At 40.8% G+C, this 12,283-nt stretch overlaps 2 protein-coding genes across 2 annotated transcripts; both read left to right on the forward strand.

The window, feature by feature from the left end:
• Positions 1 to 88: 88 nt before the first annotated feature.
• Positions 89 to 7,125, forward strand: LOC117153954 (5-oxoprolinase). Its single transcript, XM_033328530.2, has 21 exons — positions 89 to 1,101; positions 1,159 to 1,344; positions 1,436 to 1,674; positions 1,754 to 1,916; positions 1,981 to 2,066; positions 2,137 to 2,338; positions 2,553 to 2,813; positions 2,898 to 3,017; positions 3,122 to 3,323; positions 3,407 to 3,623; positions 3,731 to 3,869; positions 3,946 to 4,223; positions 4,303 to 4,563; positions 4,642 to 4,747; positions 4,883 to 5,050; positions 5,111 to 5,355; positions 5,434 to 5,545; positions 5,642 to 5,866; positions 5,941 to 6,122; positions 6,191 to 6,350; positions 6,869 to 7,125. The coding sequence occupies exons 1-21, from the start codon at positions 937 to 939 to the stop codon at positions 7,007 to 7,009; spliced, it is 3,858 nt and encodes a 1,285-aa protein (XP_033184421.2). The 5' UTR covers positions 89 to 936; the 3' UTR covers positions 7,010 to 7,125.
• Positions 7,126 to 8,665: 1,540 nt separating this feature from the next.
• On the forward strand, positions 8,666 to 9,864 carry LOC117154133 (uncharacterized). Its single transcript, XM_033328871.2, has 2 exons — positions 8,666 to 8,896; positions 9,037 to 9,864. The coding sequence occupies exons 1-2, from the start codon at positions 8,666 to 8,668 to the stop codon at positions 9,616 to 9,618; spliced, it is 813 nt and encodes a 270-aa protein (XP_033184762.2). The 3' UTR covers positions 9,619 to 9,864.
• Positions 9,865 to 12,283: the final 2,419 nt, after the last annotated feature.

Here is a 12,283-nt window from a genome sequence, read left to right on the forward strand (position 1 = left end):
TGTCTCTAATAGAAGCAGAAATCGTTGGTGCGCAGTCTCGACCGGAGTACAGTGACCCTCATCGTTATCAGACTGATGTGTAATATCAGATCCAATATTCTCTGCTATTCAACGACTATGATGGAACTAACAATTCAATAAGAAATATATTTTACATCGAAGAAATGGTGAATGAAATAATTTCATTCGTTCGAATTACTCAATTTCTAAAAACATTATTTTCTCAACTTCCTGACATTTTCATAATAATTCTAATTGATGGTCGTCCACGATGATATCATATTTTAACCTCGATTGTTCATGAATGAGAACCATTTACAAGTCTCGTTGCAAGAAAATTTTACGGTTAGACGGAGTTCGCCATCGTGTTACGCAATTGATGTAATCGGCCGTTGTGGAAAAGTACTAGTAGGTACTAGTAGCACAGACGAGTATACACGGCATCCCATTTCTAATCAATGCTTATAGTCTACTGCGTCAATTTTCGCAACAGTGCTGCTATCGAGTGTGCGACACCGGAAAATACTCGACAAAATAGTTGCTCCAAACCACGAAGTGCCATTGATCATGTCAACAGAGAAGGAAACCAGGCATTATTGATTTAAATTGCCTCGATCATCATTGAATCGAAGAAAGGAAAGAAAAAGGCATTCCCGTCGATAATCATTGTGTATTCTCAATTTCCTTTAATAATCGAAAATTGGCTGCCTGTATCTATTATATGTGACAAACATGCGTAATTACAGTTTGTTTGTTTTGTTATGTATACATCATTGAGACTTGTCAGCGTCCAATCTTATCAGGCATTACCGTGCATAAATTTTATGCTCTTTATAGATTACTTCGATTATCTAACGAAGTAATTTCTCTTGCTTTTTAACCATTCCTAGTAGCTGATCCATTCCTCGAGTATCTGTCGAGTAGTGCACGAATAATATGAGCAACGACAAATTCGAGTTCGCCATAGATCGCGGCGGCACGTTTACCGACGTGTACGCCAGATGTCCAGGCGGGAAGATTCGGGTTATGAAACTGCTCTCTGTAGATCCTGCCAACTACGAGGACGCGCCACGCGAAGGAATTCGCAGAATTCTCGAACAGGTACCTATAGTTATGATCCGAGAATTTGATTTCGTATATGACACAAAGCAATTTCAGGAAACTGGAAAGAAAATCAATGGGGAAATAGATACATCGTTGATATCATGGATTCGAATGGGTACGACAGTTGCTACGAATGCTCTTTTAGAAAGAAAAGGCGCGAGAATGGCGCTCCTGATAAACGAAGGGTTCAGAGATCTTCTTTTTATAGGAAATCAAGCACGACCGAATATATTCGACTTGGTTTGTATTTAAATATAGCGTTAAATTAATATGCAATTTGAAATAAGTAAATTGAAATAATCAAAGAAAATTGCGTTCTTTTTTTTTTTAGCAAGTAATTACACCGGAAGTATTATATGAGAGAGTAGTCGAAGTTAAATGCAGGGTGATACCTGCATTGCCTGGTAAATGTCACTTGGATAGTAAAAAATGGCGCAGAGTGAAGGGATCTACGAGCGAGGATCTTTTTATTACTCAAGAACTCGACGAAGAGAAATTAAAACTAGATCTAAAGGAATTAAGAAGATCGGGAATTGAAAGTTTAGCAGTGGTTCTCGCGCACAGTTACACGTCAGTTACATCAGATGTCAATTATAATTTAATTTAATATTCTATCAAACTTTACTCATACTTTGTTCGTTTATTTTAGGTTTGCGGAACACGAGATAAGAGTAGGTGAGTTGGCGAAACTGGTCGGTTTTTCGCAAGTCTCGCTTTCTCACGAAGTTATGCCCATGACGAGGATAGTTCCTCGAGGATTCACTGCTTCTGCCGATGCATATTTGACACCGCATATTAAACAATACTTGCAGGTATTTTTTCTTAATATATTGTTTCATATTTTAATCTTTCATATCATAACTAAATCTATTTTAGGGATTCTCCTCTGGTTTCAAAGATAAATTGGAAGGGGTGAACGTTTTGTTCATGCAGAGCGATGGCGGATTGACTCCGATGAATTCGTAAATGCAGTTTTATCGAATTAACGAAGAAACCGATAAAAACCAATTAGTATAACGGCTGTCTTTATAGATTCAATGGATCTCGAGCCATTCTTTCTGGTCCTGCTGGCGGTGTAGTTGGTTATGCGATGACTACTTATGGTAAAGAGACCGATTTACCGGTGATCGGGTTCGATATGGGTGGTACCTCAACTGATGTCAGTCGTTATGGTGGTAACTATGAGCACGTTTACGAGAGCACGACCGCCGGCGTCACGATCCAGGCTGCACAGGTACTCCTACTTTATATTAGCTTCAATTTCTTTAAATTCAAATCAAATGTCTCTATCCAAATCGACGATAAACTATCTTGAAACTATTAAGTTGGTGAGGATGCCTCGTAAATGAAGTGAAAAGATATTGTATTGGCGCAATGTAGTCGATGTTAATCGAAACGATTTAAGAGATAAACGACATTCTCAAACATATCTCGAAATTGGGTCAAAGTTGGACGTGAACACAGTTGCGGCAGGAGGTGGATCGATGCTTTTCTTCAGGTCGGGTCTCTTCGAGGTAGGACCTGAGAGCGCTGGAGCCCATCCTGGTCCAGCGTGCTACAAGAAGAACGGTCCTCTGGCTGTCACTGATGCGAATCTAGCTTTGGGAAGACTCTTGCCGGAATATTTCCCGAAGATATTTGGTCCGAATGAGAATGAACCACTGGACAAGTCTCGAACGATGGAAGCTTTCCAAACACTTACGAATCAAGTATAGAACGCATTTTCTGTTGAAACATCATCATACTATGTGAAACAATCAGTAGTTTATCGACGAATCAACTATGGTTTATAGATAAACGAATTTCTAGCGACAGAGGGGCATAGACCGAAGATGACCGTCGAAGAAGTAGCAATGGGATTCATCAGAGTGGCCAACGAAACTATGTGTCGACCAATACGAGCTTTAACACAGGTATTTACTAAACTGTATGAAGTCTATTAACATTTATATATTACACAGATACATTATATAACATTTTAATTCATTAAAAAATTCTGTTCTTCTCTGCGAATTAGGCGAAAGGCTATGATACATCTCGCCACGTTTTGGCGTGTTTCGGAGGTGCAGGTGGGCAACACGCGTGTGCTATTGCACGTTCTCTAGGAATGGGCACTGTCTTCGTTCATAAATACGCTGGAATTTTGTCGGCCTACGGAATGGCCCTGGCTGATGTCGTGGAAGAAGCTCAGGAACCCAGTGCGGAAATTTATGAACAAGGTATATTTAATGAAAATGCTCGTATATTTCGTCTTACATTAGCTTCTTACAATTTGATGTAAATTTTTTATTTTTTTACTTAGAATCATTTGCACGTCTGGATGAGCGCCTAGATGCCTTAGAAAAGAAGGTTCGAGAAAAGGTAGCTGCTCAAGGATTTCCTGATTCTTACATAGAGACGGAATTTTTCCTGCATTTGCGCTATCAAGGAACAGATTGCGCCCTAATGTGCACCCCTAGTAAAAATTCTGAAAATAACGCCACGAAGCATGGGGATTTCCTTACTACGTTCTTGGAAAGGTAAACTTTCTTTCTATTGATATAAAAAAAAGGAAGAAAGAGAAACCTTAATCTATGACTCCTCTATCTTTATATGTCACCTTTAATGATAATTGTATCGAATTAAGGTACCAAACAGAGTTTGGTTTCGTTATGCCCAACCGAAAGATTCTGGTGAACGACATAAGAGTAAGAGGCACAGGAAAGATTGATATCCAGGAAGATCCACGTCTACCTTTCTCCAATGTTTCACCAAAGGTAGAAAAGGTAAGCAGAAGAAAAACTACACCAAATTAGTCCAATCCATCAACGACCAAGTAGCGGAATTCTAATCTTCTTCCAGACTACCATGGTGTACTTCGAAAATGGTTACCAGGAGACCAAAGTGTATCAATTGCATTCTCTCTCACCTGGCCACGTGATTCACGGGCCGGCCATTATAATGGACAGTCTGAGCACTCTTTTGATCGAGCCCGATTGCACCGCATCGATCACATCTCGCGGCGATGTGAAGATAACGATCGGTCAAGGGCTAAGGGCCGAGGTCACGACCGAACTGGATACTATTCAACTGAGCATCTTCTCTCATCGTTTTATGAGCATCGCCGAACAAATGGGCAGGTAGATCGATGGATAAAATGTACTTAAGAGAGTCTATTAAAGTACGAGGCTCTGATAAATTGGAATTATGACCTTGAAGGATTCTTCAGCGAACCGCTATCTCAACGAACATCAAGGAGCGTTTGGATTTTTCATGTGCGGTTTTTGGACCCGATGGTGGTCTGGTTTCCAATGCTCCGCACATACCCGTGCACCTGGGTGCCATGCAGGAAACGGTTCAGTATCAAATGAAGGCTTTCAACGGTGAATTTTCAAAAGGGGACGTGATCCTCGCGAACCATCCCTGCGCTGGAGGATCGCACCTTCCGGATCTTACTGTCATCACCCCCGTGTTTTACAGGTATTTATTCTTTAATGTTAGGAAATAACAATAATTTAATATGTTTGTATGTCTTGAATTTTCAATGTGTTTAAATAGAGACGTAGAGAAGCCAGTGTTTTTTGTAGCCAGCAGAGGACATCATGCTGACATAGGAGGCATTACACCTGGCTCCATGCCACCACATTCAACCTCTTTGCTCCAGGTATGAAAAATTTCCAAAACTTTGAACTCAGAAAAAATTCTCTTTTTGATTAATGCCAGCTCTTTGCCTTTGTTGAATGTGTCTACACTATGTCCATTAATATGATAATTACCAACAAGTTATGTTCTTCTACAGGAAGGGGCGACTTTCAAGAGTTTCTTGTTGGTTCAGAAAGGGGTATTTAGAGAGAAAGAGTTGACGGAAGCGTTGATGGCACCTGGAAAGATCCCAGGAAGTTCCGGAACCAGAAATCTGTCTGACAATCTGAGCGATCTCAAGGCTCAGATTGCAGCCAATCACAAAGTAATTATAACGACGATCTTGTCTTTTCATTCGTAATTTTAGAAAATATTTTTTTCATAGGGGTTACTGTTGGTCAATGAACTGATCGATATATACGGTCTCGATGTGGTGCAAGCTTACATGGGTCATATTCAACACAACGCTGAGGTTGCTGTGAGGGATATGTTAAAATCTGTTGGCAAAAAGCTTCTTGAGCAAACTGGAAACACTGTAGCAACCGCAGTAGATTATCTGGATGACGGAAGTCCTATTCAACTCCTTTTGAACATTGACGTGGACAAGGGCGAAGCTGTCTGTGATTTTACGTAAGTTTTTCTCTCTTTTCATACTCATATAATTATTGTCTTTGAAATTTCTGGTGTAAGAAAGAATGAAAATTTCAGTGGTACAGGATATGAGGTATGGGGCAACTGTAACGCGCCTAGGGCTATTACTCTTTCTGCGTTAATTTATTGTCTGAGATGCATAGTTGGTAGAGATGTTCCTTTGAATCAGGTAATGTGAATTTTTATTAATTAATCCTCATAATCTTGTTAAATGTAAAAGAAAATTTTGCAATGTTCGCCACTGAATATGGTATTTCGTTTCCAGGGTTGCCTAAAGCCTGTAAAGGTAATTATTCCAAAAGGGTCTCTTTTAGATCCTTCAGAGGAGGCAGCGGTGGTCGGCGGCAACGTGCTCACGTCTCAACGCGTAGTTGATGTAGTTCTGCAAGCTTTCGGAGCTTGTGCAGCGTCACAGGGTTGCATGAACAATGTGACGCTTGGCACTGAGGAATGGGGTTATTACGAAACTGTTGCTGGAGGCAGTGGAGCCGTAAGAAATTCAAACTTTCTACTTCTTCTACCTAAATTAATAATATTTATTTGTCATGAAATTTGTTTACCAAGGGACCAACATGGGATGGTAGAGGAGGTGTTCACACACACATGACAAATACAAGAATCACCGATCCAGAGATATTGGAACTTCGTTATCCGGTTATTCTTAACAAGTTTTCTCTTCGACCCGGAAGCGGAGGAGCTGGTGCTCATCCTGGTGGCGATGGTGTCGTTCGTGAAATGACATTTAGGTACTTATATCGTATCGTAAATTTTCTAAAAAAAACATTTAATTGTAAACGTCTTTGAAATTTTATAGAGCACCCATGATGTTGTCTATATTGACGGAAAGAAGAGTACATAGTCCACCAGGACTAGCAGGAGGACGGCCAGGTCAGAAAGGACGAAACACATTACAAAGAGCCGATGGTAGAAGAATTAATGTAGGCCCCAAAACCGCGGTGCCTGTTTGCCCTGGGGTAAGAAAGATGGCAATTCTTTTACAACGAGCACCCCTTCGCGTAGACGTAGACGTATGGCTTGCATAAATTTTACACGACGCTGTAAAAGTTGCGGGATACGATGGAAACAGCAAACCGCGGATCGCGTGCATTTCGAGAAGGTAAAATAGCAACGAATCTATTCGCGTTTTACGCCGGGCTGTAAAAAATTTTATCTCGGTCGATATAATCGGGTCTATTTGCAAGTCGCTGCTGGCAACGTTTCTCTATACACGTTGTTTGCAAAATTTCCGTCGATATTACCTATATTGTTATTGGAAGAAGGAAGCAAGATTATACTACAACTGCTTGGACCACAGAGAAAATGGAATACGGCTGTTGGTTGCCAACTTTTCTTTTTGAAACTTGTTTCTCTATTTACGTTTGCAATATCGTGCTCACGCGTTTCGTCGTCTCCAATTTCATTTTTCGCAGGAAAATGCAAACGAAAGTCGAGCTTTGTTTGATATTTGTTGAATTTTAACAATTTTCCATAGGATACGTTCATTCTGGAAACTCCTGGAGGCGGTGGCTACGGTTCTCCCGGCGAAAAAATGCCATCGATGCAGAAAACATCTCAAGGATTCGTCGAACGTGGTAGCGTGTTCGAATATAGAAAAGCACAAGAATCTGTATAATGTATATTCACAACTGCACATACTCGTTAATGACAATAATTATTTTAATAATCGCACAATATTTTTATCCTTGTAATTATATCGACGAAAGACAATAAATGCAAAGCGAATGAATATTCGACGTCGATTTAATCGTCCACTCAATCGATTTTCGATCACCACCAATATGATAACGATAGAGCCGGCTGTAAGAGGGTAATCGAAGCGTTCAATTTATCGCTAAACGATTTATTCAGAAGTTTCTTAATAAATCGAAGCGAGGATTGAATCAAATTTACTGGACCTAGCATCGATTTGCCCGTACGGTTCATTTGGGAATGGCACACGATGGCTACCATTCCATTTCCGGTCGCAGTAATTGCTGACCGAAATATCGCGGCCTCTGTACACGTGCGCAGCTCGACACTTCCGATTGCACTTCCATTTGCACGGAAGGTTTCTTAGACACCCACACGATCTTCATCCAATATTCATGCATTTCCACCTAAGCTCTATTTCACGCAAGAAAAAGAGAGAAAATAGTATTGCAAGCAAATAGAATAATCGATTCTTTTCTCGCAACTATGAATAGAGCTCTCATTGATGTTCACCGCATAGCTCCGTACGAAAAAAAGAAAGTCGAGAGCTCTTATTTCGCAGACTTCTGCTAGCTGTGAAGCTCCTTTGTGCATCCTTCTTTTCATCGCGAGACACGGACCAAGAAACGTCCACGATGTCGCATTAAAATGTAATACGACGCGCCGCGTGTTAAGGTTCGTTCACAATTAGCTCGTCTGAACGAACCGCTGATCTTAGACTTCGTACGTGACGATCCGTAAAGAAGCGAAACCGAAACCCGAATTTTCCTCGGTTTTGAGAAAGAACGCCAGCCGTATAAGGAAACGCTGATTGAAAGGGGAATATATTTTTCCCCTTTGTTCCGAAGCAACTGTTCTCGGAAGCTTTAATATCGTTCGAAATCACCGCTTTCAGTGATCGTTTCAGTTCATTTGGAGGAAGGCAGACACGCCGCGTTATGATCACGGAACGATAAAGTTTTCGTGAAAATGTTACGAATGCTGGAGTGCTCGCGTAAGGGGGAGCGGAAAAGTTGCATGAAAAACGACGATAGTTCGACAAAGTTTCGACCTCCCTTTTGCCAAAGTTATATCCTTCTGGTCGATACGCGCGCGTGCCTCGGCCAACTAGTAAAACTGACGCCCGATTTTCCGGTAAATCTGCTGTCTTTTAAAGAAAATACTGTCAAGATTCGTTTCAAAAATATTTTCAAAGCGATTTTATACATTTTTTTTTTGTATAGCTATCGATCATCGACCTGAAATTTATTCCCTTTTGAACAAACGTCCTCGAGATGTCTATCAATTTGCCAGACAAGTCGATCTATGTTTAACTTGATCCAAAATTCCAGCTATTCGTCAACATCTTTCTTTATTGGATTTTATATTCTTTCGTCATAGTCTTCGATAATAAAAATGACAGACTGTGTAAACGGTAATTAGGCGGTGTTCGTTCAGTTGCAATAATCTCGAAAAACGCCTTATGGTTTACGCAATAAGTCTCTCAAACACCTGTCAAATACTCTTATAAAGCAAGCCTCTCGACTAAAAACCGATTAAACAGCCAGTGAAAACAGTCGAAATTAACGCTTCTCTTACGATGAGGATACCTTCAATATTTTTCTTCCTCTTCGCGCTTCATTGCATTTGTCTGTTCTCGAGTGCCAACTGCAAGGAACAATTGATTCGAGATGAAAATTCCGGGCATCTGAATCCAAACCCGCAGAACTCGCTAGTCCACGGCCGAGTAATTACCTCGAGAAAGGAACCTGTGGCGAACAACGGAGCGTTTGACAAACTTCCGACATCTCGTTGGAAAAACTTTGGTCAGGTGGGTTCGAATGACAATGCGGGCTAATTACTCTGGTCATTTCATCGTTGTGTCTATTTGGAAGGTATTTTCCTCCCGGGAAAATTGCCATAATGGACGAAATAGATTTTAGAGGGAACTTTGTTCGAACTTCTTTGCAGAAGTCCAGCGATGAAATCACGTGGAAAAATCAGCGAGTTCGCAGTTGCCTGAAGAATAAAAACGCGACATCTAGTGACAAACTTCGCTTGACCATCTTTCCACAAGCAGATATCGGTCGTCTCGAAGAAAACGGGCAACTTTTCCCTCGAAAATTGAATCGGAGATCGGCGCAATCGGCACAGACGAAAAAAGAAAAACGGGACACTCGCGAATCCGGATTTCCCAGGCAAGCTTTCGATCTGAACGGCAAACTTAACCCCGATCCGCCTGCCTTTAGTTTCTTTGTTTTGTTTTCCAGTTGGGATGGCGGCAAGGATCAACACTCCGGTAAGCGACAAGCGGATGCTGAAACTTTCCAAGAGAAAGAAGAGAGGCGAGCGAAAAATCATGAAGCTCGTGTTGGCAGTCAACGTGCGTTTAATCTATCGGATTTATTGCCATTCAAAAATGGACACTTGGAGATGGTTGGTCTGCCGGGTCAACCTATCAGGAAGATTTTTGCCTTTTTCTTTAACGCGATTAAGCAGAAACCAAAGGACGGTGGTGAGAATGAGAATCAACAGTTGCATATCATAGGTTGATATGGAAATTGTTCGAATACGGAAGAGACACGTTGAAGAATATAATGGAAAACGCAGAAACTGCGAAGGTTGGTATTCACAAAGCGGTGAGAGTCGAATCATCGTCTATAAACTTTGACGCAGGCAAACCATAAACTGTTATTCGTTGCATATATACGTATTGTTAGCTTAAGCAGTGGCTCGTTTGATTAAAGAATAAATAGATCGATGATTATAATCCTGCTTGGTTCCTTTTATACGCGTAAACTATGGAAGTGTAACGTCAATTCACATCAGCTACTTATAAATTATATTTATCTATAATAAGCATTAACTTATTATAAATAATCAGCCATGTCACTGCGCCACGCCAGAAAAATTACTGAAAATTCTCAACGCGAGAATTGATTGTAATTTTAATAAATAAAAAAAAAAAAAAAATCAGAGACCAGGCCACACACCGCGGGCAGGATGGCGCCCAGATGTCTGCACATCCTTGGCGCGTACCCTCAATAGTCCTAAGTACCCACCGGGGGTCTCGGAATTTTCTTAGTTAAAGTCCTTCAGACCAAGCGAGTATCTCTTCTTTTAGGTTTCCTTTTACGTTTATGATTTACTATTGGTTAACACGGAAAGTTAGTTTTTCCTCACGTCTGGTATGTTCCGTTAGCAACTTTCTCACGAGGGCGGCTAAAACCCTTCCTGGTTCACCAACCGTCTTGTCATCCAATCGGAGACGGTGTCTACTGCCCTCACTTCCTTAACCAAAATTATCGTCAACAAATCCGATAGTCCCGTGTCCTTAGACACACCCACCCCTAGCTTTCCTCAGACACTGTATCGTCAGTAAAATTTCACTTATTCCGTATCCTTAGAATAGTCAACATATCTTTACCGGTCTCTACCCTTATAACAGTCGCGTACTTAAGGTATCATTGTAACTAAGTTTTACATAACGTGGTTCGAGTGAATTGTGATTTATGTTAATTCAGTGTGTGTTACATTGTGATTGCTGAACTCATAATAAAGTTTAATTAAAACAAAATTAATAGTTGTGTTACGACTCAGCTATTTTATTTCATCAACCAACCCTTAAGTTTACGTGACGATGGCTTCGGGGTTTTCAGTTATAGGGTAACACTGCTAGTGCCACGTAAACTCGAGGGTTGGATGATAAAATAAAATAGCTGAGTCGTAACAGCGTGCGTTGCTATTCGACCTCAACACGTGAAAGCAGAGAAGCTAAAGGGATGTTTTAACCAAAGATAAATACTATTCGGTTATTACACGACTGATCCGTCTTAAGATTTTTCGACAGATGAAAGAACGTCTTGAACATCTTGGAACGAACGAGTGTATGAATATCTAGCTCGAAGATAACGAGAAGAAGGCGTAAATTTGTTGTCGTTTATCACGTGTACTACGATTAATGATCAGAGAGGTAATGATTCGCGCGCGAATGCATATCGAACAATTAGTAATATATCGGCGAAATTTAAGGTAACGATCGTCGATTGGCACGTGTACCTTAATTAATCACGTTCCGATGCATAATGCATATTTGATGAGCAAATCCGTTTAGTATTAATATCCTGATTATCGATTCATTCGTAACATTGAATAATCAAATTAACCGACACGATATATCCTCGGGCGGCATGAATCGAATTAGATGGAAACAATTAATAACAAGATTTTACTTATTTTATTTAATTCGTCATTGACCTGTCAGCAAATTAGGAAAATCGAGCTCACGTCTTTGCGGTATTCGTTGATTTGGTTTCCTGTTTCTATCTCGCGTGTATCGCAAAACTCGCGAATTTTTTCACTACCTGCGAAGAGAAAGTTTCCATCGTTTTCACGAAAGATAACGAGAGATATCGATTCGGTCAACGGAAGGGAAATTTTTATAGAAAATTCCACCAACGAATACTTTATTTTCCTTCCGTTCTCTGTTTGCCTTTCCGTGCGGATTATTTTCCATGCATTGCCGACGCTTCAAATTTTATTTTTCCAGAGGTTGGTCATAACTATAACGCATCAACCCTATGAAAGACGAGTTCTACGATCACGGTGTTTCGCATAACTCGAACTTTCACCGATCGAGCAAACAAAGCTTCGACAGGCGACAAATTTTACAGCGTAGAAAGCGAATCGCCGATATCTTTAAAACGTATTCGGAAATTGAAATCATCGCAAGGAACGGGGTCGTCTAATTTTTCGGACGATCGTTGATACTTTTACGCATGCTCCCATCTTTCGCTAGATCTGGAATCTCCGGGGAAGTATTCTTCCGAGTGGAAGAACACTTACCTTGGAATCACGCGGAGGCTGTCTAAACGTGACCAACTTCGACTCGAGTCTGTGATTTACTGGAAACCACAGCTGGATCTTCGACGATTCGTCTCGCCAAGGAAATGTAGCTCGCACGAGGCCAGCATTCAATAGCCGAACGTTCCAAATCTTCTTCCCGCCTGTTGAAATATTAACGAGTATCTGCTAGATTTCGTCCCTTGTTTGTGGCTCATTTGGCAAACAGCTTTTACTCCGCGTGTACCGATATCGCCAACATCCTGCTATTATTAATCACCACTAAACTTTTCCAGGAATGCGAGGAAAATCCTAACAAATCTGTACGAGATTTGGAGTGGCCGCCTGATAATTACCGCGACGATTTATGCGAACC

Source organism: Bombus vancouverensis, chromosome 8 (genome assembly GCF_051014615.1).
Source record: "Bombus vancouverensis nearcticus chromosome 8, iyBomVanc1_principal, whole genome shotgun sequence".
NCBI classification, from domain to species: domain Eukaryota; kingdom Metazoa; phylum Arthropoda; class Insecta; order Hymenoptera; family Apidae; genus Bombus; species Bombus vancouverensis.